The following is a 26629-nucleotide window of genomic DNA, read 5'->3' as shown; positions in this document are numbered from 1 at the left end:
ATCACTTGAACCCCAACATCCCCTATTCTGGGGAGGGGAAACATCCCCCCCCCAAGAGATTTGGTCCCTGGCACAAAACATTCAATTTGGGGATCCTTGGCACGAAAAAGTTTGAGAACCACTGCTACGGTACCTAGGGCAATGTTTCTCAAACCTTTTCATGTCAAGGACCCCCAAAATTATATGTATTTGGCCGCGGACCCCAATCTCAAAATATTCGCTATAAAAATCCCCCCCCCCTCCCCTCCCAAGGACCCCTGGGGGTCCCCAGACCCCACTTTGAGAACCAATGACCTAGGACTCTGGGTCGCTTTAGATTTCATGGCTATTGAAAAATAGCAGATATACAAGCTCATAGCGCGGCACCGAGTGCCGCGCTATGAGCTTGTAGATCTGCTATTTTTGAAAAATCTTGAAAATATTTTTTTTAGATTTTTTTCAAAACACTTTTAGAATTTAGAAAACATTTTTAAGAATCGCCTCAGGTCTTAATGGCTTATGATGACGTGACTTACGGTTGACGTACTGCTGCTCCTCCAGGGACAGGATGCTGGCCAGGTGGGCGCCGTGCAGACGACACTCCCTCTCGGCAGCGTCCCACGTCCGATGGTGGGCAAAGTATTTATAGCAGTGAGACTGGAACTTCTGCCATCCGAACCCACACACCTCGGTGTCTGGATGCATGGGAGAGAGAGAGAGAGAGAGAGAGAGGGGTGACCAGGGAGAGAGAGAGGGGGGGGGGCAGGGAGAGAGAGAGAGAGAGAGAGAGAGAGAGAGAGAGAGAGAGGGGGGGACAGGGAGGGAGAAACAAAGAGATGGGGAGAGAGGGGGCAGAGAGAGAGAGAGAGAGAGAGAGAGGGGGGTGAGCAGGGAGAGAGAGAGAGAGAGAGAGAGAGAGAGAGAGAGAGAGAGAGAGAGAGAGAGAGAGAGAGAGAGAGAGAGGGGTGAGCAGGGAGAGAGAGGGGGGCAGGGAGAGAGAGAGGGGGGCAGGGAGAGAGAGAGAGAGGGGGGGACAGAGGGGGGGACAGGGAGGGAGAAACAAAGAGATGGGGAGAGAGGGGGCAGAGAGAGAGAGAGAGAGAGAGGGGGTGAGCAGGGAGAGAGAGAGAGAGAGCGAGAGAGAGAGAGAGAGAGAGAGAGAGAGAGAGAGAGAGAGAGAGGAGAGAGAGAGAGAGAGAGAGAGAGAGAGAGAGAGAGAGAGAGAGAGAGAGAGAGAGAGAGGGGGGGCAGGGAGAGAGAGAGAGAGAGAGAGAGGGGGGGGGACAGGGAGGGAGAAACAAAGAGATGGGGAGAGAGGGGGCAGAGAGAGAGAGAGAGAGAGAGAGGGGGGTGAGCAGGGAGAGAGAGAGAGAGCGAGAGAGAGCGAGAGAGAGAGAGGGAGAGAGAGAGAGAGAGAGGGAGAGGGGGGAGAGAGAGAGAGAGAGAGAGAGAGAGAGAGAGAGAGAGAGAGAGAGAGAGAGAGAGAAATTATATTTCAAGTCATTAATCACAGAACATTTTATGTACATTTGCCAGAAGATGTGAACCTAATATAAACCTATTGTATGCTGGAGTACAGTGTTGCATTGTTTGTGATAATTAATCGGATCATAAAAGCCAAAGGGGCCCACAGTCAGTAAAGACAGACATACAGAGAAACAAGCCTCACTGTTACTGTATGTATGAGCTCAGCAACACAGTATGGCTTTAATTAACCTCCACAACCCTTACTGTCTGCATCCTGAAATAGCCGATCTACAAGCCCTACAATGCGCCGCATTGGGAAAGCGTTGAAGGGTTTGTAGATTGGCTATTTCCGACGCTGCCGCAACAGAGTATACTGTATAATCCTGCAAGGTTTGATACACAAACCCAGGGATTTAAGCAATAAAATCTCACAACTGAAAATGTTTGTATGTAAGTCCTAATATCGTTAGCCTCAACGATATAGCATGATTATTATTGTAATTATTTGGCCAAACAAATACTTGACTTGGGCAGAAATTCTTTTTGAATGTAACAAGCATTTTGGTAGGCTGAGAACATAGGCAATAAGGCAGGATGAATCAGCAGCGTTAGCAAGGCAGACATAAATAAAGGCAGATAAACACTTGGGCAAAATTATATTTTTTTTCTCATGATTTCTTAAGTCAACTAGATGACTTTTAGGCCGATTTTTCATTTCTTCTTTCTTGAAAACCTTAAGAATATGACTTAGGCAATTATGCTATGAGGCTAACGATATGCAACCACTCTGAACTTCATAAGCAGCTCCCTTGCATTGTTAGGTTTGGTCAACAATGCATGTTTTGTATCAGCGTGCGGGGGTTTCAGAATAAGGTGCTTGTATGCCAAGACAATCCGTGATGGAAAGTTGTTTTTTTGTTGTTTTTTTTTCTATTAAGGCCCGGAGGGCTGCAGCTATCATCAAACCTAATAACTCAAGCATGCATGCACCCACTTGGAAGGTTAGCCGAGGACGCTGTGTGCCCCCATTGATAAATATATAACTTTTTTTTAGCCAAGGCAGGCTAAAAGTCCCCCTGGAACCTCACTGCAGCTAGCTTATGTGCTTGTCGACAGAGAAAACCAAACCATGATTCTTGTTTCTGTCTCTCTTGGGGAGCGTTAGCGAGGAAAAAAAGCCCAGCATTGCATTAACAACACAGCTTCATCTTGAATGATGAAAGAGAAGCTTGGCTTAGTCAAAGAAAGTCAGCATTTAGTTGGGGTCTTGTGTAACACACAGACACAGCTGCAAAAGCTTTCTCACACACACACAAAAATAATGGGGCTGATTCTCTCTTTCTCTCCATCTTTCTCCCCCACTGGCAAACAAAGAATGGGAGAGTGCAGCTGTGTGTCTTTGGGATATAAATGCACTGTTTGGTTCTCTTTCTTACTACTGTATAATGTAACTGAATGTTGTTTGAATGATAGTTTGCTCTGTTTCTGTGTGTGTGTCGACATTGTGTTTGTCCGTCCATGATACTGCATGGGTGCAAGATGCTGGCATACATTCCCCCCGGACACCGGCGCGTACACACACAGTCGTGTGCGCGCGCGCGCGCACACACACACACACACACACACACACACACACACACACACACACACACACACACACACACACACACACACACACACACACACACACACACACAGATACGGTACTTTGTAAATGGATGTTTATAACTTCAGGAGTATTGTTTTGTTTTTGTATCTGCACTTTACTTGAGTATTTGGATGTTATTGTTGTTTAAAAAATGTTACTCCACTGCATTTCTAGGAAGTGACCCCGGTACCAAAAGTTTTGATTATTTATTTATGAATTAACCACGTGTAGCAGAACTATAAAAAATATATGAAAACAATAAAATAAAATACTCAATCTACAAGCTCACAACGTGTCACGATGCGACGTGTTGTGAGCTTCTTACCATGTTAATTAAAAACACAATGTTGAATGTACAAGTGTGGTGGTGATATGGACATGTGGATAGTGTCATGTGCTGTGGATTAACAAACAGACACAATCCTTGGATTTTTCCAGACAGATTCTCTGCGTACTCCTCTAGGGAGTGACATCATGAATGTATGTGTGTATGTATGTGGTGCCAAGTCATCAGTCTAGTATGCATTAGGAAAAAAAGCAAAGCTGCACAGATGCGTCATTGTCACATGAAAAATGCGGTTTTAAAAATGTACATGTTAACTGCACAATAAAAGAGGGTGGTGTGCGAGTGAGTGTGTGTGTGTGTGTGTGTGTGTGTGTGTGTGTGTGTGTGCGTGCGTGCGTGCGTGCGTGCGTGCGTGCGTGCGTGCGTGCGTGCGTGCGTGCGTGCGTGCGTGCGTGTACCCTACATACTGTCTAACAGGTCTAGCGTCAATATGAGAATTGAGAGCATTGACAGCATTTTAGTGACAGTCATTTGAACACATTCAGTTCATTTTCATTGCATCAGCATTCATCACAATAGACCCACATTAGTGCACAGGAGACTATAGATTTCTTTCACCAATTAAGCCAGCTATTTTATACTTTGTCTACTCAAAATAAATGACTAGCAATGTGCGAAGGGGCGATGCAATGTAAGCTTGTGGACTGGCTTGTAGCTTGTAGATTTTAGAATTTTTGGAACACTCAAAAATATTTTTAAAACTTGGCCTGTGACATTTAAAGCGGTTTAAAGCGGTTCAAGAATAAAAGCACGTTAGTAGATTCTCCACCTTGCGTCATGCACAATAAGAATAACACGTTAGCAGATTCTTCACTTTGCGTCATGCACAATAAGCCCATTCAAGCTTGTATTGTAAGCTTGTATTGTATTTGTATTGTAATGTTTATTAATGTTTATTAAGGATCCCCATTAGTCTACATCGGAGTGGAGACTATTCTTCCTGGGGTCCAGAGGAATAGTCCATTGAGTTCCATTGACCTTTGACTGTACTACCTGTACTGTCTGTATCGTGTTAATGAAGTATTCAATCAATCAATGTATGAGGATTATAAATGGGCTCTGTTGTGGGCTTTCTGGCCACCCATAGTTGTGTAAACATAATATACTATCCTCAATCCTGACAGAGACCAACAGTCAATTGCTTTATGGATGCTATGGATACAAAATATATAATAATACTGAAAAGAAAACAATTTGAATTAATTCACACAAAACAGTGAATTTAAATATTGCTGTCCTGTCTGACTTCTCACTTGAGAGCTAAACATGCTGACATTTAGTCAACAGAAGATGTCTTCTTGTTGTGACTGTTTTAAAACATCTTTTCAACACCTTAGCGGAATGATGACGGTTCCTCTTCCTGCGATGCCTTTCATGTCGTTATTTTTAGACTAAACACGATTTAAAACAATGTTTATTGTTTGACAGCTCTAATAGGTACGTGTGTCTTCTGACAGAAACTCTACAGCCCAAACATGGTCATTTTCCTGGCCAAAGAATAACATGTGACTGTGTACAGGACATTCTACAGGAGTCTTCGTACTTTTTCCAAGTCACATCTGACCAAGGGACCACCGTTGGATATTATTTTGTCCTAAGGAGCATATGATGATATTGTCTGAATGTCTACACCTCACATTAGGTAGTACTGGTTAGAGTTAAAGTGAAATTACCGGCCCCAGCTACTATCTCTAAAGCTCCACAACAAGCTTGTAACGTCTCAACAACAGATGGAGATAAAAACGGAAATCTGCAAAAAGCTCTGCAAAGTCAACATTAACCGAGCCATGAAGGGATGGCTGATTTCCTACATTATCAAAAAGAATAGAGTCCACTGCCTAACACTGCCTAACTTAGTTATACTCCATTGTACACTGGTGTCCCGAGGCACAAACTGCTGATCTACTAATCTCTCAGCACCACTGCCCTAAACATGTAGTGTTGGTTGTTAGTAGGAATAAACACAGAAGCACCCGGGAGATAGTGGACTAAGAAAGGGGAGGAGCCAAACCGAGTTCCTGTCTCTACACAAAACAGGAGGTGGTGCCCCCAGAGGCAAAAAACTAAAGGGTTCCCAGATTGCAAGGCCACTGGCAGTAGGCTACTAAAAAAAATGCTTAATACTTCCCCAGACAATCAGGCTTATGAACGACCAGACGAGAAAAAAAAAAAAAAAAAAAAAACTGGCAACGTTCTCTGTTATTGTTTTACTATTGCTGCTAAGGCAGTGTTGAGGAACCAAAACTAATAATTTTACTGCCGGGACGTGTTATGAAATCTTTAGTTCTGCTGCTGTTGAACATCAAGCTCACCTTGTTCACAGAGCTCTCCGGCGTAGCTGGGCAGACAGAGACAGCTGAAGGAGTTCACTCCATCCACACAGGTGGCGCCGTTATGGCAAGGGTTCGACTGGCATTCGTCAATGTCTGCGCCCACACACACACGCACACGCACACGCACACGCACACGCACACACACACACACACAAAAACAACAAAACTTTCCATTATTCCATAGCATGGTTGCCATTATTATCAATACTCGTGCATAATTTTTAGTCTTCTGTTGCGAAAATAGCTGATCTACAAGCTCGCAAGGCGACGCATGCAGAGCTATTTTCGGTGTGACGAATCTGAGCGAATATATTTCTGTGTGTGAACAATTTACGATCTATAATTTAGGCATTTAGCAGATGCTCTTAACCAGAGCGACTTAAAATAAGCAAGGTAAACACATACATCAAATGAGTTTGATGTATGTATAAGAGAGACAGTGTAGTGCCTCGGTAAACTAGAATCACAGGTAAACCAAAGAACCTCGAATAATCTGTAAATTGAAACTATAGGATACCAGATAAACAATGGACCTAACCTTTGAACTTTGTGGTCAAGAAAAACAAGCCTAAGTAACAAAAACATGAGAACAAAATGACCACGGTCGGTCTGGATGGCCGTCATAACTAGGTCAAGTGCTAGGATGGGCAAAGGTGGAGATTGAGATTGTGGGTGTGTGCCAGAGATGGGGACTCAATTTTGAGACTCAGACTCGAGTTGCACTCGAGTCGCCACACATGCGACTTGAGACTCGACGCGTACTCGCCTGTCAAAGACTCGAGACTCGACTCAGACTCGAGCTCAAAGACTCAGTCTTTATTTTATTTTATGTTTTATTTGACACATTAATTAATGACTAATCTCTCAAAGACTCGAGACTCAACTCATGTGTGTTTGTGTGGGATGAGCATACCTGTATCACAGTAGCGTCCAGTGTATCCAGGTGCACACACACAGATGCTGGTTGCTCCTCTCTTGTAGCAGGTGGCTCCATTCTGACATACGTTGACCGAGCATGGGAGGAGATCTGCAGCATGGACAAAATGAATGCACAAAAAAAGCAATTAAAATCACTACTGTGTGAGATGTGCTTTACCTCACTGCATTGCTGTTACATTGCTAGACAACACATAAGGGCTGTTTACAATCAGAATGATAACTATAACAATAAAAGATCCACATACGGTATATTTCATCTCTGTTCATTCAGAATTCTTCAATTTACATGACTACATTTCATTACTTGTCCTCAGGGGTCAACACCAAACTAGGTAAGACAGCCTTCTTCTTCTTTTTGCACTATCTATACCTGGAATAAGTTACACATATTTAAAGAATGGCTTCACTTTAAATATTGAAGCCATAATTTCACCGGGCTTTTTAGTTAGTTTTAGAATACTTATAAAAAAGTTATTTGGTTGACCTGTGATTCTATTTATTTTTATTTTTATTTTATATACTGTATACCGGTACTGTGTTCTTTGCTTGCTTTGCCAGTACACAACCTGTTTTATCCTATTCTTATTTCAACATTATGACTCTGTTGTGTTATCATGCCTTTTGTAATCTCAGAATCATTGAAAATGAGGGTCCTGCTCTCCAGTGTATTTCAGAGAAAATAAATAACGGTTGAATGAATGAATGAATGCATGGATGGATGAATGAATGCATGGATGGATGGATGAATAAATGAATGGATGAATGGGTGAGTGAATGAATGAATGCATGCGTGCGTGAATGAATGAATGAGAATGAATGCTGTGTAAACATGTTAAACGTGAATGGTTCTTTGATCGTGATGCCCTGTAAACTCGGATGGATTTTGAATGGCTGTCAGATCTCATCAAATCTCTCTGTAAATGATCCGGTCCTAGCTGAATGGGTAGAGAGGCTATACGGTAGTCAGAGTGTCGCCGGTTCGTCCCTCGGCGCACCCCCACCCCCCCCCCCCAGAGACGATGTGTTGAAGTGTCCTGAGCAAGACACTTCACCTACCGTAACTGCTCCCCATGGGTGCTGTATTAATAGCACCCACTGCTCCTAATAGTTGGAGCCAGGGGGATGTGCTGAATGCAGAGGACAAATTTCACATACTGCATGTGAAACATGTACAGTGACAAATGCCGATCTACAAGCTCACAATACGTCTCGATGGGATGCATTGTGAGCTTCTAGATCTGCTATTTTCCCCAAAAAATATATATACGTTTGAGAACGTGTGAAATGGGACATTTTAACTCTAAAGGTCCTTACACACCGGCGAATATGCGAATATACGCAAAATTCGGACTCGTTCCGAATAATTAAGAGACGCTTTTTCGCTTCGCGAAACTGATGTGGACGCTTGCATTGACTTTATAAGGTTTAAAAAAAAAACATATTTATTCGCATGAAGAATTCACCCCGGTGTGTAAGGACCTTTACTGTTGTACTTTAAGTATATTTTTACGCTAATAGTTTTGTACTTTTACTTAAGTAAATTTGAATTCTGGACTTTTACTTGTAACTTGTATTTGTAACTTGTCTGTAACTTGTCTACTTGTATTTCTACATTGCAGAATTGATACTTTTACTTGATACTAGAAAATGTGAGTACTTTTTCCACCACCTGGATACACATACCTCTGACATTCACAACAGTGGCCTCCATGGAATAGACCATGTCAGAGCTGGTGTGTGGTCGCTCTGTGCCCCGACCCTCCGCAGGCACCTGGGGAAGCGACTCCAAGAAGGGAGGAGGGTCGGCGGTCTCACGGTCTTCATAGTCTACAAACTCCTCTGGGAAAGGGGTGGTGGTGGAAGCCGGGAGGTCGGGGGTCAGGTCCCGTAAAGGGACGACGGCATGGGTGCTTTTGCTGCGGTCGCTGACGTGTGTGGGAGTCGGAGTAGAGAGGGTTTGTCGGGCTGCAGAAGAAGCACCTCTGCTGGGCAGTGTGGCCTGATGAAGCGTGGTAGAGTGCAAGGCGGGTGCTTTACGGTGCGTCGTAGATACGGTCGAGTATAAAGGGTCTTTGAAATGATCCTTGGGAGCTGTGGTACGCTCCTTGTCGTATGTGGCAGCGAGTGCAGGACGTGTGGTGTCTTCACGTACGGTATGTTGTTGTTGGGTTTGGTCCTTGGTCGATACGCTGACGTGTGCAGCGTAGCGTGTGGTGGTGCCATCTTTACCGGCTCCAGGGGCCACGGCCGGTGAAACGGTAACGGTGGTTTCTTCGCCGAGAGGCGCGGAGTCACCCGACACCTCCTGTTGCCCGGAGGTCTCTCCTCCTTCCCCTTCGGACAGGTGGTCTCCCCCCGAGCCGGTCTCTCTCGCTCCTCCGTCCACAGCAGCAGGGTCTTTGGGGAAGGGGAGTCCTCCTGGTCTTGGATGAGCTACGGTAGAAGGGGGTTGAGAACTCGCAAGTCTGGGAGTCTCCTGTGGATAGAAATCCAGTCCGGAAGCCTCGTCTTCCGCCGACGTAGACCCTTCAAAGTCGCCCGTCTCCGTCTGGGACTCTGCGGGGAAGACTCCCGTCTCCCGTCTCGGCGTGTCCACCGTGAAGCCCGGAACGTCCGCCCCCCCGATTTCGGTTTCATCGGTCACCACGCCGGATTGAACGTCGTCTACGGACGGAGTGGGCCGGGCATCAGAACCGTCCTCATCTCCCTCATGGTGGGTTAGGGGGGTGGCGGGGTGCAGGGGGCCTCCAGGGGAGGCGGTGGTGTGGGACGGGGGTGTGATTGCTGTGTCAGTGGAGTCTGGGACCGTCTCGATGGTGGTGCCTGCGTGGATTATTATGGCTTCATAGTCAAACGTGGAGGGGATCTCCTCTTCTGTTGCGTCCTCTTCCTCCTCCTCCTCCTCCTCCTCCTCCTCCTCCTCTCCTACTTGGACAGGAGTAGCCGTCTCAAACTGATCTCCTCTGGCCTCCTCTGGGAGCTCTGGCTCTAATGTCACCTGTAAACAACCAAACACCAAAGCACCCGGGTAGAGGAAGGAAAGGTTGCGTTAGTTTTTGTATTTTGTTTTTTGACTTTTGTTTTCAATTTCAGTCTAGTTTTGATTCCTTTTTAACCACATGAACCCTAGCGTAGGTGAAGAGATTTGGTGTAGAGCAACAAAAACAAAAGGGGGGGGGGACTAAGTATAGACCCTTGGGGAACTCCAGTCAATGAAGTCTTTATAGTCCAGTAATATTGGCACTTGACCTCCCACTAATTGCAACAAAAACAAACTCAACTGATTTTGTGTCCTAAATATGTCCTGAATGAGAGGAAAAAAGTCGCAAGGAATTGCATGTAGGGAAATTTCAAAATGGCCGCCATCCACACTGTTATTACCAAGCCCCCAGAGTTGCTGAGAAACATTGAAGCTGCCACCCCAGTGGCCAAAGCTGGAACTGCAGGCAGGGAGAAATACATGCACGCGCAAAACATACTGAGAGATATTTATATTTATACATATAAATATGTAAACATATTATACATACATACATATGCATTTACATATAAATATGCATCTCGAGTGTATTTAATAAATATCTCGCGTTCAATCCTTGACACACGGGCTGCCGTAGAACGCAAAAAGGACACTAGTGCGCATGCTCATAACTCTACGTGTGGTCAAAATCGAACCAATAATTCTACTTCCGGCAGGTTTCCGGGTGCTTCAAAACGCCACTGAGCACATTCATTGAAATGATAGCTGGGGGCGGGGCAATCCGCCCTCTAGTTATATTATACCTCTATGGTTATTACACATACAATTATATATCTTGAAAACCGAACACTGTATGAAGTCGACATTTGGCAGGTGTGTTGCTGAGGACCCAGAGAAATGCAGTATCTAGTTTGAACTTGTTTGGATGAGCGGTTCTTAAGAAAGCTGCAATTAAGTGGCCCATTCTAAACAGGCATATTAAGTATAGGCATTCTATGGATAATAAGGGGTTAACCTAGGACAAATTGCAACAGAAACTCTTTCAACTTTTTTTGTTTCATAAATATGTTAGTTATAACATATCAAAAGTCCTAAGAAATCCCAGTGGTGGAACATATTGAAAAATGCTTAAATAGGTGATGTGCTGATGTCACAATTTCCCATTGACGCCCATGTTAAAAAATATTTAAGCATGTTTCCTTGTCTAATTTCCACACAAAAGGTTCAATACTGTCCACTATCAACCAGAAACGGTGTTGGATGCATTACAGTGCTTGTTTAAAAAAAAGAAGAAGAAACTAATCTTAACCCTTCAAGTGCCATTTCTGTATGTTATGCATTATGCATTTGTATGCACTCGGTTTTCATGTTCATTTCATATACATTCTTATGTGAAGCACTGCGCATGTGATTTTGTTGTGAAGATACCATCTTCTCTGTTGCGAAGATGGTATGCCGCCGACACTGTCTTGCCAATGCTGAGCTACAAACGCCACCTGCGGAGGTAGGCTACCATGGTGCCCATGTCTTGGTTGAGACCGTCTTCCATCACCTTCAATTATAATTAGACCTATTTGATCCCGTGGGAGAAATTAAGTTTCAGAAGTGTTCAGTGTATTGTCATCGGGACACATCAACAACTTGGCAGGGCCGGGAATCGAACTTGAGACCATCTGCTTCTGAGGCTGGCTCTCTACCCATTCAGCTATGGCCATCCTGTTGGTCTTTGCTTCCATGTTAGTCATCTCAGCATGATGGCTAGGTCGTCCACATTTCATGTTGTAAATGGTAAACGGTAAATGGTGCATTTGTATAGCGCTTTCATCCAAAGCACTTTACATAGATTGTGCATTACATTCACCCATTCACACACACATGGCGGAGGAAACCATGCAAGGCACCAACCTGCTCATTGGGAGAAATTAGGGGTTCAGCTTCTTGCTCAAGGACACTTCGACACTGACTCTGGGGGAGCCCCCCAGCCCGGGATCGAACTGGGAACCTTGCGGTTTCCGGTTCACTCTACCCTGGCCACTCTACCCCTGAGCCACTGCCGCCCCATGTTGTATCTGGTAGGTCATAGATGTAGATGTTACAGCATTGAGGAGAGAACACACCCTTACGGAATACCATTCCTCAGTCATCTGCCCATTACTGGTCTGTAGAGCGAAGCTGCGGTTTGACAGCATCTCCATGATGAAGTTCACCATATTTCGATCAGGGATTGTCCTCCGAAACCTCAGGTGGAATTCACAGTGCCAGACAGTGCCAGACTATTTTCGGATTTAGTAATACAAAAAAAAAATCAAAGTTCTGATTTCTAAAACATTTTTAATTCACTTCATAATAATAATATTAATAATATTAATAATAATAACAATAATAATAATAACTTTATTTCACTTTCATACAGAAAATGCAGCTTAAAGTGCTTCACATAAAAAGTATATGAAATGAACATTAGTTCATAACAATGCATAAAATGCAGCAATAGCACTCGAAGGGTTAAGGCTTTTTTTCTTTTTCTTTTTACAAGCGCTGTACTACATCCAACAGTTTCTGGTTGATAGTGGGCAGTATTGAACCTTTTTTGTGGAAATTAGACAAGAAAACATGCTCAAATCCTTTTTTAACATGGGCGTCAATGGGAAATTGTGACATCACCTATTTAAGCATTTTGACATTCTGTAGTGTGATATTGTGTGCACATAATTTAATTGAGTTGTTTGATCAGTACTTGATCAGTTGTGTGATTATGTGATCATAATAAATTCTTGTCACTGATATTCTGTATCCTTGTTTTGCTACAAGGAACAAATACAGCATAGTCAAATCTAGCAGAAAGGGCCAAAAGCGTTATACTTAGAAACTTTCCCTTCATACAATTCCTTGCGACTTTTTTTCTGTGATTCAGGACATATTGAGGATACAAAATCAGCTGAGTTTGGTTTTGTTGCAATTAGTGGGAGGTTGACCCCCATTTTTACCTAAAATGCCTGGACTATTAGGGTTTAAGTGGTAAAGCGGCTCTGCTAGTTTTGTTTCAGTGTTGTTGCTTTTTGTGTTAATATTTGTCAGGAGCGAGATTCATAAAGATCCGAAAAACATGAACTCCTTACCATGAACCCCAAAAAAAAAAGAATCATGCAGATCTAAAATACCACAATCTGATCGTTATAGAAATATGATGCCAAAGAGGGAAATGGAACGATGGAAGAACAGAGGTATGGAGAAGCATTTCCATGACAAACAGAGGTATGGAGAAGCAGCTCCATTTATGTGTTGATCAAAAATAGCAGATCTACAAGCTTGTACATCTGTTATCTTTTTAAGTATCTGAAAAATATCGAAAATGTTTGGAAGGAGGTAAGGAGAAGCATGACAAACAGAGGTATGGAGAACAGTGTTGATTTTGACAGCAAATTATGATTTATTTTTAGTCAGTCTTTTGAAAAAAAAATCCATTTAGTTGCAGTCATATTTTATAAATGTTTTAGTGTTTTTCGTCGAATAAAATGTATCTTGATGGGCCGCCCGTGATGCCGTTGAAATGGCTGATTTAGACTTCGCTACACACACTACGCTACATCCCGAAAATAGCCGGTCTACAAGCTCACAACGCGTCGCGCTGCGACGCGTTGTGAGCTTGTAGAGCGTCTATTTTTGGTGAAACCCACGCAGTCGACTTGTCTTAGTTCTACTGGATCTCTTCTCCACTTCTCCCTCCCAAATATTTTAGTCTAGTTTGTATTTGTTGACAAAATTGTCAATATATTCAGTCATAGTTTTAGTCATCATAGCTTAGTTTTTTATTACATTTGTATTACGTTTTTGTCGTGAACAAAGGTAGTCGACAAAGAAAATGTCGTCACAGTTTTAGTCGACTAAATAAACGCTGCTGGAGAAGCATTTCCATGACAAACAGAGCTAAGGCAAAGCAGTTCCGTGACAAACGGTACCTCATGTTTTCCATTGATGAAGCTGAGTGAGGGGGGCATGGTGAATGGAGCGGGCAGCACGGTGTCAGTGTCTCCGCTGGCTTCGCCGGTCAGCGTGGATAAGTCCAGGAACTGAGGGAACTGCATGCTCTTGACGGAGCCTTCATTACCTCCAGGCCGAGGGAACTGGAAGCTGCTGGAGCCGTCGCCACCGAGTAGTCCAGGCCCGCTCAAGATCTTCAGGATCTCATCGACTAGAAAACACAATAATGAACAGCATGGAGAAAGAAAAAAAAATATGTATGAACAAGGGTGAAATAAAGCATAATATAAGTTCATAGTTCAAAACAAACAGGGTTACAGCTCAAAAGAGTTTGTAAAAAGTGTGTGACAAAAACAGTGCTTCAAATGCAGAAAAACGAAACAAAAATAACGAGCAGGCGAGACATTATTTGAAACAGTGTTACAGAAACAAAAAAAAAGCTGACAATATGAACAAAAATAAATAAATAAATACATTATTGTAGGCTCTGAAAAGAGGCTGATATTCAGTGTGACAGGATACGTGATATTTGATATATGATATAAAAATGTTTACATGTTGAAGAATAAACTTAAAGATTTAAAAAAACGCTGCTTTAGGATCACAAAATACGTATATAGATGTATATATATTATTTGTTCTTAACCACATGAAGCCTAGCACCTCTATTCCGGGCATTTAATAATAGGTGAACATTTGACCAAAATAGGCGAAGATATTTGGTGTAGAGGGGGGAAAAGGAAGGGGGCCCAGTACAGACCCCTGGGGGACCCCGGAGTAGATAGTGTTTAAGTGGTTAAACTAGTAACTGCAGTGAGAGGTGTCAGATAACACTGATCTTTGACTGGCTTTTTATTCTTTCAAGCTTCTTGATTTACAAATAATAAGTATATCTACTATCCATAAAACATTTAAGTGACAATGTGCAAGAGCAACTACTAACCACATGACGGTTTACACAATGGTTCAGAAATGTCCACCCAAGGTCAACGGTCAAAAGGTTAAAACAGACAGGGGCGTGTTTGGGTCATGATGAGGGTGAGTCACGGCCAGCTGCAGAGTTAAAACAAAGTATGCATATATGTCTCGTCATAAACGTCCCTATTCTGGGGTGAAAATAGCCGAGCATCTAGATCGGATATTTCCGTCGAAAATATAGGGGAAAAAAAGGAGTAGACCCTAGAGCCCTGGACCCAAATAAGTATAGTTTAGGGCATTGGTTCTGTGTACCGTTGGCCGGCACCTTGCAAGGACTGCCAGTAGAGTAGAAGAGCAGTGACAAGCAGTGGGAGGAATTCATTGGCAGGAAAATTGTGAGAAAAAAAGGGGTTAAAATAAATACTCTAAATTAAGGGGAAGAAGTATTAAGTGTAGGGGTGTGCCGATACACTAATTTCATGAAACGATACGATACGATATTGGGCTCACAACATCGATACGATACGATATATGCCACTTTTTTATTATGAAAATATATGGGGGGGGGGGAGGAAATGCAAACAAATATTTCTGTTTTGCATTATTCAGACATGCAAACTTGTAGCTTTTCAGCTACAATAGCCATTTTGAATCCAAATAGGGCAACAGTGTGACAATAGTGTGACACCTGACCCGATGTTGTCACCCTTTTCACCTCGGGGCTGTTTGCATGCCTGATTATTATTGTAATTATTGTATTATTGTATTCATAAAAAAAAAAAAATCTCCCAAAACGATACATATCGTCACGAAAACGTATCGCGGGACGATATATCGGCACACCCCTAATTAAGTGTAAGTGGTTAATCCATTAAGACCGGGAACGCATCTGTGTCATTTTAAGATTTCTTTGGCAAATTCAAAAAGCAGATATACTGTACAAGCTCATAGCGCGGCACCGAGTGCTGCGCTATGAGCTTGTAGATATGCTTTTTTTGAACATTTTAACTCCGATCTGTGCTTCTAGGGGTCCCTGGAACAACATATTTTGAGATGGGGGGTCCGCGGCCAAATACATATCATTTTGGGGGTCCTTGACATGGAAAAGTTGGAGCACCACTGATATAGCAACATACTGTTAGGATTTAGAAAACATTTTTAGATACGTATTTGGCCGCGGACCCCCATCTCAAAATGTTTTGTTCCAGGGACCCCCCAGAAGCAAAGATTTGAGTTACAAATGTTCGCTTTAAAAAAAAATATATATATATTCAAAGATTTGCAAACATTTTCAAGATTTTTCAAAAATAGCAGATCTAAAAGCTCATAGCGCGACACTCGGTGCCTCGCTATATGAGCTTGTATATCTGCTATTGTTTTAATAGCCAAAGAAATCTAAAATGACATTCGTTCCCGGATTGAATGGGTTAAGACCATGGTAAACATGTAAGCTATACTTTATATAAAGTGTTAAAGTGTTGATGTAAGCACTAAACCTGAGATTAGATACCTACCTGAGGCAAACAGTAAACATACAGTATATACATACAGTATATGCATGGTGTGATTGGATTGACAGCTACTCAGTCACAAGACTTTGTCCTAAATATGTGTGATGCTATAGTCCAAGTTGCTCCATTATTTACAGCGGCAATGCTTTTTTTTACATCACAAATAAAATGTTATGTTAAGCAAATATGTTAATACAATTTATATGTGAAGATATTCCAGTGTTTCACATTGTTTGAAGATCTCACAAAATAATACCAAATCATCTACAGCAGAACACTGTTCACAACACGGCATACAGCGCACAACTGCACAACTGCACAACACACACATGCACACGCACACGCACACGCACACGCACACGCTTTGTAACATTCAACATAAAACCAAACACAGCAGGACACACAGCATGACACAACACTTTGACAGACATGACACAGCAGAAATTCTTAGCAGTCAGAGCTCATAGACAGATCAAGTGAATAAGCCCATATCCTTTCATTGTACAGTATGTCCTAAAGCATTCAAACTTTTGAAAGGCCTACATACTGTAATGCAGCACTTTCATAAATGAAGAGAGTATGTTTATATTTTGATGATCAGTCTTTGATACAACTGTCTCTACACAAGGCTTTGCGCCGCATTTCGAGCTTGCAGATCTGCTACTTTTGTTGCATTTGTCTGACACTGTAGAACAGACAAAAGAACTTAATGGGTTTAGAACATTAAAATATGGACATAAGAGGTTTCTGCCCAACAGCGACGATATACAAGGTTGTAAGTACAGGTGTTAGTAATGCACCCAAAAATGCTTACCTGACTGGTTATGGTTGTGTTGCAGATCCACAATGATGAGTTGAAAGGGCGATTTAGAAGAGGGGTTGTCCTTTCCGGGAACGGCCCCTGAGAGGTCAAGGTCAAACGACCCTGGTCCAGGCTGGTGCTCGGTCTGCGTTGCGACGGTAGGAGGCAAAGACCCGGGTTCTTTGTAGACCACAGCGGGCTGCTGGCCAGGCTCTGTGAGTCCGGTCGTGGGGAACATCCCTAGTCCAGACCCTGTGTTCAAACCATCAACCCAGGACCGCGTGGGGGTCTCCACTTGATCCTCCTCACCGGCGGTGGCTCTAGACGGCTCTCCGGCGGAGCTTCCCTCCCCGCTGGCGCCGCTGCTCTCCCCTCGGCCCGATCCTCCCAGCCGAGACACCACGTCCTCCTCCTCCTCGTCTCCCCCCTGGGCAATGTCCAGGTACGGCGGTGGCTGGGAGCGGGTGGTGGGCAAGGGAGGCAGCTGCATGGGGAGCAGAGTGTCCCCTCTCCCCGGGACCGACTCCACCTTGGACAAGTCTTTAAAGTCTTCCAGGACGTAGTCAGGGAACGGGGTGGAGAAGCCCACTGGGGAGTCTGGACCGGGATCTGTCACCGTGTCAAGGCCTGTGTGCTGCTGCCGCCGGGATACAGATGTGTAATCTGATCTCTGTGTGGTCGTGTGTGGTCTCTCCGTTGGCGGCGTGCCAACCGTGTGATGTGGTCTCCCACCTGTCTCCGGTGCTGTGTGTGCGTCTGTGACTTGCTGTTGCGTGCTGCTGCGCTGTGTGTCAGCTCCGTCCGTGGACGCCGCGCGGCCGGGCTGGTCGGTAGACGTGTGCAGAACGGGCCTCCGTGTTTGTGTGCGATCGTCTCTTCCTGTTTGGACGGGCATTCCTTCACGCTGCGTGATAAGTGGTTCGCCGGTTGAGGAGCTGCGGTGTGTGTCTAGGGTCCTCTCAGGTGTGTGTGCATCTGCTGCAGACGTTGGCGGCGCGGTTGGAGTCGCTTCTGGCTCGTTAGCTGTAGAGGAGAGAAGAGAACATGGGGTTTGTTTATCTGTTTTATTAACACTGAATGATAAAATCATATCATGTGGATCTCGGACCTCATGGTCTCAAGTGACCCAGCCTGTGACATCTGTCATCTATGACGTCAGTCGTTTATGACGTATCTATGACGACGTATGACTCCAAATGTGGACAAGGTTTCAGCCCTATCAACATTATTGACTTCCATTCATTATAAGATTAATACAATTAATGAATTAAAAGTGCAAACCCCATGTAGAAAAAGAGGTAGGCTACCTACTACGCTGGCCTACTGGCAGTGATGTGCTCAAGAAGTTTGCACTGATCGTTCCAGCGGTTTCTGAGATTATGTCCGGACACACAGACACACACACACACACACACAGAGAGACACTCTTATAGACAGATAGCCTCCAACAGAACCACGCTGTTAAAGTGATGCCGATTAACCCTCAAGGTACGGTACTAAAGATGTACACTGTGTAAAATCTTGGGTTTTGAACTCAGAGAGTACAATCTCAGAGTAGCACATTGAGAAATGAACGCTGACGATTTTACTGTGTAAAGATGAGATGTAAAAAAAATAGCAAATAACATCCCTATTCTAAGGAGTACTTTAGCCAAAAATATCAGATCTACAAGCTCACAACACCTCGCACTGCGAGGCGTTGTCAGCTTGTAGATCAGCGAGAGGGAAAAAAGAGCAGACTAAGTTCAGAGTGAAAGGTCAAGTTTACTAAGTATTGACGGTTTAAGTGGTTTAAGGGTTAGATGTCTGAAAATACACATTTACATGAATCCAACACTGATGATAGTGCTGTCAAGCTTAGCTATCTATCTATGAAAATCTATGAAAAAAGTTTAATCTGCAACACAATGTTATGCAATATGTAGTGGGGGTCCCTGTAACGGACCCTGGTACGGCCAAACCTTTATTTTGAAGGCTCTAGCTGGAACACGGAAGTCAGGGTGGCTGGCTTCCTGAAAGGGGGGGTATTTAAGCCTAGCTCAGTGACAGCATGGGAGGAGAAATGTTTGTTACAGAAGGAAAGGACTGCATAGAAAATGTTAGTCTAATATGGACCTGAAAGTATGGTCAAGGAAAAACAGACGGTTACAGAACTCTGCCATTAGCGCCTAGCTGGAAGGGGAAAAGGGTATTATTTTTGTAACTGTTTTGGTACTGTTGTCACTGTGGATGCTTTGAGTTTTATTGTTTTCTTATGGTAGTTTATGTATGCACAGTCTAATGGTATAGATAATGTGCAATGTATTCTTAATGATTAGAGTTTATATGAAGTTAAGATATGTTTTGTCATGTTGTATTGATGCAATGATGTTTATGAATTGACTTTTGATGTATTTATTGTATGTTTTCTGTTCTAGTTTTCACGTTGGGTTCCGAATACAAATTATAAACTCATCAGTCGAGCTTCAACTCCTTCATGTCCAGCTGGGTCCGCTACAGTCCCTGCTTCATCTCTCTCCCAGATAGGGGGGGTCCTTGGGCTGAAAAACTTTGAAGACCCCTGGTCTTATACAGAATATAGCGGCATTAGATGTAGCATATACAACCAGTGTGGAGGAGGGTACAGTCATTTGGGGTTTGGTGGTGTTACAGCGCACAGCAGAGCAGACTATAAAAGGAAATCCAGCAAACTTTGATTTTTGAAACATGATGTCAACCTGTCAAAAATAAGTTAATTTCCTGCCTTAAGAACGGTGCGGTGCCAGCTGGTGTCAGAGGCACAGGTTTGATGGCTGCCAGCACAGCTTTATTTATAGATTAGAACAAATAAATAAAAGATATCTGAGCCATGATCAAACTGCTAGTTTTTGCAGCACTTCCAAAAGCATCAGTTTTCTCCTCTGACTCACAGCCACACACACCTTATAGCTCAACTGACAATAACGTGTCCTGGCAGGATAGGATAAGGATAAGGATAATTCCTTTTTTTAACAGGTCGTTCAATTAAGTCCTTGCGGTCTTGTTTCCAATGAGAACCTGTGAGCAAATAGGGGTTAAGAGTCTTGCTCAGGGACAAATTTCGGGAGAGAGAATGTCTACCAATGAGCTATAAGACCAGGGGGATATGTTGGGCTCATGTGCATCAGGCGGTACTACTTCAGTGGTTTGCAAACTGGGGGTCGGGACCCCCAGGCGGATCCCCAAATTATTCTGGTGGGGTACCCAGATGATTAACTCAATGTGCAAAATTGTTTTCTCACTCAACACAACAGTAAACAAACCAACATACAGTATACTGTATACATAACTGTATACAGGGTATCTGCACATTTCTAAAGTTACAATGTAATGACTTGTTTAATACCAAATTGTCAAATACTACAAATATATATTAAAAAATTGTGAAACTAGCCGAGCTTGTATAGTTTGACTATTTCCACAATATTTATCTGTGGAACCGAGTCAAAATAAATGTTCCTAGTGCTTGTCAGGGTAGGGGGTTTGGGAACTACTTGACACAAGGGTCTAAATGTCTCAATGGAAGAGAAGGGAGACCACCTCCAACCACTAAAGATGTACTAGTTATATTGTATTAACAACATACTCTACGGTACAGATTGGTTAAAATGTCATCTTATTCATTCAAACACATTCTGTATCGCAGCTCTCTCACCATCGTACGGCAAAGTATAAAATAGGTCTTAAAGGAGACTTTAACTTTAAAACATTTCTGGGGTCATTTTCATGTCTAGTCTGGCTTTTTGTGTGCACCCCAGACAGTTTTTAAGTTGCTTGATTCAAATATTTAGACATTTGATATCCATTTGAGGTCTCCCCGTTCATTAGAAGGACAATATCGGTCACCAGAAGCAGGTTTGCTTTCAAAGACCCTAACAGGTTTCAGGTTTGATGTTGAATGGCCTTACAGTAGGTGGGGGTGTGTGTCTGATCACATGAATATCGAATATCTAAATATTGAATCAAGCGACTTAAAAACTGTCTGGGGTGCACACACAGCACACAAAAGCCAGAGTAAAAGACCCCCAGAAAATGACCCCGGAAGTGTTTTAAAGTGAAATTCCCCTTTGAGTGGTTAATGTTCTTATTGACGTAACATACGCATGCTTGCCATCGTGATGGAATAATAACCCACCAAAAGAAATATAGAATGCTCATTTGTATAATTCTAGCAGCTGAATGAATGAATACACTCACTCTCTTGCCTGGGAGAAAGCTCAGGGTAGTGATGTTACTGGCATAACACTTTAATAAACGATATTTAAACGACCCTTTCTTTCATCATCCTTGGCCTTGAAAGTCGTCTATAAATGGGTCGGCCTCTCTCTCTATATCCCCTTCTCTCTCTCTCTCTGTCTCTCTCTCTCTCTCTCTCTCTCTCTCGTTGTCTGTCTATCGCTCACTTTGTCAATCACCCTCAATCTTCTCTGTATCTCTTCTCCGAACACGCAGTCAAACCCAGATAAGGCTCAAATGGACCGTGTATCTCTCCTCATCCTCCTCCTCCCTGTCTTAGCACGCATTCCAACGGGTCCTCACGGGCTGATTAGCGCCCAGACTTAACTCACTCCGGAGAGTCACTTATTGTGGTCATTCACACCGTGACGGGAGAGACCCTGCTTCTAGCAAGCAGCCCCTCCAAAAGTCTAGCTCCTCCGAAACGGGCCCTGCCCAGGGATGATGTCATGTGTTTGGCGAGCCCCGGCCATCTGGCCGAGCGCTGGGGTCTGTCCTCATACTGTCACTGACATTACATTACCTCTCCGTTAAGCCTTGCTCGCTGCGCTCGTACTTCTCCTGCTGTCTCAACTTACTAGCAAAGTTGGCAAAACACATTACACCACAAAAAGTTGCACGTTTTTCAAAAGTCCCAGTGAGTTTTCCAGGCAAGCCCTCAAGTCGTCCGTAATGCCGCATGATCCGTTTAATCCTTGTCTTTCTTTTTTGTATAACTTACATTTCTTAACTGTACTCTACGGTACATCCAAAAAAGTAACTTATTTTGAAGACGTGTTTATGTATAAAGTGCTATTTGATGGATGTTCTAATGGAGGAGTATCAGGTCTGCCTGTATCTCTCTCCTCTGGCTCATGGCTGCATGTGTCGCTGGGCAGGGGCCAGCTGTGATGCATTAGGGACCTGTCCTGGTTCTGAAGTATCTGTGTTAGAGAGCAGCACACATGAGTTGGGTTTTCCCCTCATAAAACACCACACCATAAACAGGGCAGTGGGAAGTTTAGTCTTCGTATTTGGGGGCCTAAATAGCGTTTTGTGTTCACACTGGTACCACTCCTGTCTCCCGCTCCGCCAGCTGGTGGATAATGGGAGTTGTGGGCACTAGTTTGAAAGTCTGTTCTTCAACGAAAAGCCTGAGTCGTACTTGGTTTGCACGCCAGTGTCGCACGCCGGAAATAGCCGATCTATAAGCCCTCAACGCGTTGCACCGCAACGCGTTGAGAGCTTGTAGAGCTTTGCGGCACGCGACACCGGCGGGGCAACCAACTATCCGTCTTTTTGGGGTTTTGGGAGACGACAACTACAGCTTTCTTTTTCCGACTGCATTGAGACAAACCACTGCAATGATTTCCACACTGCAAACAAGCTCTCAGTCATAAAAAAATAAATAATCCAACAGTACAAACTATGCACATCTGTGTGTTCACGGAACGCCAGCATCTGTCTGTCTTCCTGCACTCTTCTAAGCCCACACTCTCTCTCTCTCTCTCCCTCTCTCCCTCTCTCCCTCTCTCTGTCTTTCTGTCTTTCTGTCGCTTTGTACTACCTTTAAGTGTGAGGCTGCTATACGCAGTGTCAGCTGTCCTACAGCTCCAGGGCGGACTGTTTTGACAACCCCCAGACCAGGACGTTAAAACAGGGTCAGAGTTCAGATAAGCTGAGGTCATAACTCAAATAGCTGGAGAGAAACTTCATCTTGTCTCTCTGTCTGGCTGCAGCACAATGATGGGAGGAGGGGCGTGAGAAAGAAGAAGAAGTGGAAGATTAGGAATGGAAGCGCACGCACATAAAGTCAGTGTCATCTTTTAAAATCACTTGTGAAAACCTACTTTTATATAGAGGATTTTAACCCGTTTTTATTGCCTTTTGTTTACCCGCGCTTATTTCCCTTGAATAGCTTTTCCTGTCTTTAATTCATTTTTAAAGTGATGTTAAATTGATGCTATTTGTTTTTTTATTGATGTTTATTTTATCTTTAGGTTTTTACTACTGTCGTTTTTACACCCTGCAGGAGTCTAGCTGTCTAGAAGAGATTCTGTCTGTCTGTCTGTCTGTCTGTCCGTCCGTCTGTCTGTTTGTCTGTCTCTCTAGTCTCTCAAACCGCTGGACCGATCAGCAACATATTATTTCATGTAGACGCTGCCAGTGGGGTGCACTGTCTTCACACGTGTTTTATACTTTTTGCAAATATTTACAATTTCAAATGGAAGTCTGATCAGCCTTAAAACCCTAACCCTAGATGGCCTAGTTGAATCCATTCTGATTGGTCCATTCTGATTGGTCAATCACAACATTCAGCGGTCTGTTTATTCCTTGATAGCGGAACGTTGGAAGTACAAACCGCTGCTATGGACCTGTGCACCTGGATCATATCAATCCACGGTGTTTGGGTTTTTGCCGCCACGTATCCAACGTGGCGGCCATTCAATGTGTAAACAAACACAATGTCATTTATTTACAGCCAAGCAGTTACACTAAAGAATGTTTTTGGAAACATTTGAGGCGATACATAGACAATTCAGTACAGAAAACGTATTTATATTTGATCAACAGTTTTACGAGCCGACCGTGATGCGTTGGACGAACCTGGCATAATGGAATGGACTTTTTTTTCCACACGCACACGCACGCACACACACACACACACACACACACACACACACACACACACACACACACACACACACACACACACACACACACACACACACACACACACACTCACACACTCATGAAGCATAGCGTTAGTTCATGCAGGACACGGAAGTCGTGCACGCCAAAGCTGTAACCAGCGGTCAGTCAGCTGATGTGAACATCAGCATTCTATTTCCCATTCACAGCTCAGTGGTCATTACGTCACACACTCATTATCCAATCACAGCTCACGCATGAGCAAAGAGGATCCTTTAAATACGGCTTCTATTCTCTAGGTCTTTCTTGGTTGCTGAACCAATGCATTTTGCTAGCTCCTCCTCCACCCCAGCCTCCACCTTTTGATTAGAGTCTGGCTTAGGCTCAAATACATGTGGTTATCATGTATATCTGCTTGTTTACAGTCTTGCATATAGGCTCAAATACTTGTGTATCATGTATATCTGCTAATTCTAACTAATATGTCAATGTACTGCTATTGTTGACATTGTATCCCTATGGGGATTTTCTTATGCATTCTCTGAATATATGCTTAGCAGGCTGCTTCGACAAAATTCAGTGAATATTCTCCCAAGAGCGGAGCTTTAAAGGGTCTACACCATGAAAATCGCTTTTTTCTAGTTTTTTTGTATTTTTTGGGGTCCCCAGTGTCTCTTGTACCCAAAAAAATGTTTTTTTTTTAATTCAGTCATTCCTTCTCATTTCATGGATTTCCAGAATGGGCGTGTCTGAACAGGCGATCTCAGAATGGAAATGTTTATGATGTTATAAACATTAATGATGGCAAACCCAATGTTAAATGAAAAGTGCCCGAATCGCTCCGAAACTTTTTCTACCCCCCCTAAGTGGGGGTCTACGAACAAATACTTCGCGCTTGGATTTTGGCTCCGCCCCCCGGAAGTGGGTGAAACAGGCACCTCAAACACTTGGTGGAATTGTTCAAAAATGTTCAAAGTGTTTTTTTTTCGATTTTGTATTTTTCTTAGATGCGTCTTTTTATGCAGAATTTTTCCATTCTTTTTTTTTTTTTAATAATTTTTTTTAATATTTTTTTTTATTAACAGACAGAATTGCTCAGTAGCCCCCCCCTGCCCAAGAGGACGTTTTGGTATTGCAGCTGAAAGTGCTGTATAAGCCAGAGACAATTGACTTGGGATGAGTATATCTGAGTGATGATTTAGGCTCAAACCTTTTGAAAAAGGTTTGAGGGACATACACCATATGATATTAAATATCAAATTATTTTTTTTTAATTCATGGTGTAGCTCCTTTAACGCCAAGCTTAACTGTATTCCATTTGTGGCAATAAATGGTTCTTTATCTACTAAGACGAGAGTGTTTCTGATTGAATTACCCTTGAAGCAGACAGCCACGTATCTCTCCGTGGGGTCGGGGTAGCCGGTCTGGTTCTCGTTTCGGTAGAGCGTGCGGACCCCCAGCGTGCCCCCGCCGCACTGGGGCCGGGACACGGAGATGGGGTAGCGCACGCTGCCGTCCGACAGCCAGCCGTAGTCGCAGCGGTTCAAACCCGCCCTCCAGGCCGCGAACAGGTGTCCCGGCGAGGCCAGCACCGCCTCGCGCTTCTCACACTCCTGTCTGGCCTCCTCCAGAGTCAGCTTGTCCCGGGAAGGAAAGTAGAACACCTCACCTTTAGGGAGGGAGGGGGGTACAGAGTCATACATCACATTTTTACATAATTGTACAATTTACAATTTAGGCTCCTTGACACTGACATTAATATTATAGCAACATAAGTGTTTCAGAAAACAGTTTTAAACTGATTTAGAAGACATTTGTAGAATCCCCAGAAGCAATAACATTTTAGCTAGAAATGCTCGCTTTAAATATATATATATTCAAAGATTTGCAAAAAAAAAATCACGATTTTTTAAAAATAGCAGATCTACAAGCTCATAGCGCGGCACTCGGTGCCGCGCTATGAGCTTGTATATCTGCTATTTTTGAATAGCCCAACGAAATCTAAAAAATGACACACAGATGCGTTCTCAGGTCTTAAAGAGTTAATCCACAGCGAGTAACAGTAAGCAAGGTAAACACGGTCAAGGTAATACATCAAATGCATAGAAATGGTATAAAAAGAGAAAAAATAAGCGCTGCAGGGATCAGCCAGTGGCTCTTTGGTGATACAGGTAGGGACATATGAACAAAAAAAGGGTTTTCAAAGAAGTACTGCTTAACTCCCAAATGGTGTGGACTGCGGACTTGGCTCTCAAGACCGAGACAGAGACAGACCCTGATGAAGACCTATGGGTCGCTACGCGTTGGTCATAATTAGTTGCCTTGCTCAAAATAAATCCTATATATTTGCCTTGGAATTATTTTCTTTGCAAGTCTGCAGTTCACACCATTTGGGAGTTAAGCAGTACTTCTTTGAAAAGCCTTTTTTGTGCATAGAAATAGAAATGTCCTATAGGGTCGTTAGGGTTCCTGAGGAGTAGGCATTAGTTGAAATGCCTTCAAACAGATTTTTGTTCAGACAAACAAACAATTGGCTTAAAATATCTTACAGACTACTCAGCAACTCGTTTCGAGTACAAGAAACTCTTCCCTCAGGCAGCGATGGTAAAGCGTGTGAAATCATGTCAAATATTTACTTTAGGGGAAGGAAGGGGAAAGGGTCACGTCACACATTAAACAAACACCCCTAGAGGAGGAAGGACCTTCAGGAATGAAGAATAGTGTTGCCGTAATGGCCACAAGTCTGACTAATATGAAAAGATGGATCAAAGATGCACATCGTCTAAGCCAGTGGTTCTCAACCAGTGGTCCGGGCAGCAACAGTGGTCCTTGAGGGGGTT

At 43.4% G+C, this 26629-nt stretch overlaps 1 protein-coding gene across 1 annotated transcript in view; it reads right to left on the bottom strand.

Annotated features, from left to right (window-relative positions):
• The window catches only part of vcanb (versican b), a 49353-nt gene that overhangs the window by 14045 nt on the left and 8679 nt on the right, over window positions 1-26629 (bottom strand). The window contains exons 5-11 of the mRNA XM_080419823.1: window positions 25165-25458; window positions 16917-17927; window positions 13652-13884; window positions 8396-9710; window positions 6687-6800; window positions 5753-5866; window positions 516-674 (exon numbers count right to left, since the gene is read on the bottom strand). Of these exons, the coding sequence (XP_080275949.1) occupies window positions 516-674; window positions 5753-5866; window positions 6687-6800; window positions 8396-9710; window positions 13652-13884; window positions 16917-17927; window positions 25165-25458 (3240 nt within the window). The remainder of the gene's footprint in view (window positions 1-515; window positions 675-5752; window positions 5867-6686; window positions 6801-8395; window positions 9711-13651; window positions 13885-16916; window positions 17928-25164; window positions 25459-26629) is intronic.

This window comes from Gymnoscopelus braueri, assembly GCF_963280865.1.
Source record: "Gymnoscopelus braueri genome assembly, chromosome: 22".
NCBI classification, from domain to species: Eukaryota; Metazoa; Chordata; class Actinopteri; order Myctophiformes; family Myctophidae; genus Gymnoscopelus; species Gymnoscopelus braueri.
The sequence above is the reverse complement of the archived record's forward strand: the minus strand, read 5'-3'. Positions and strand labels throughout refer to the sequence as shown.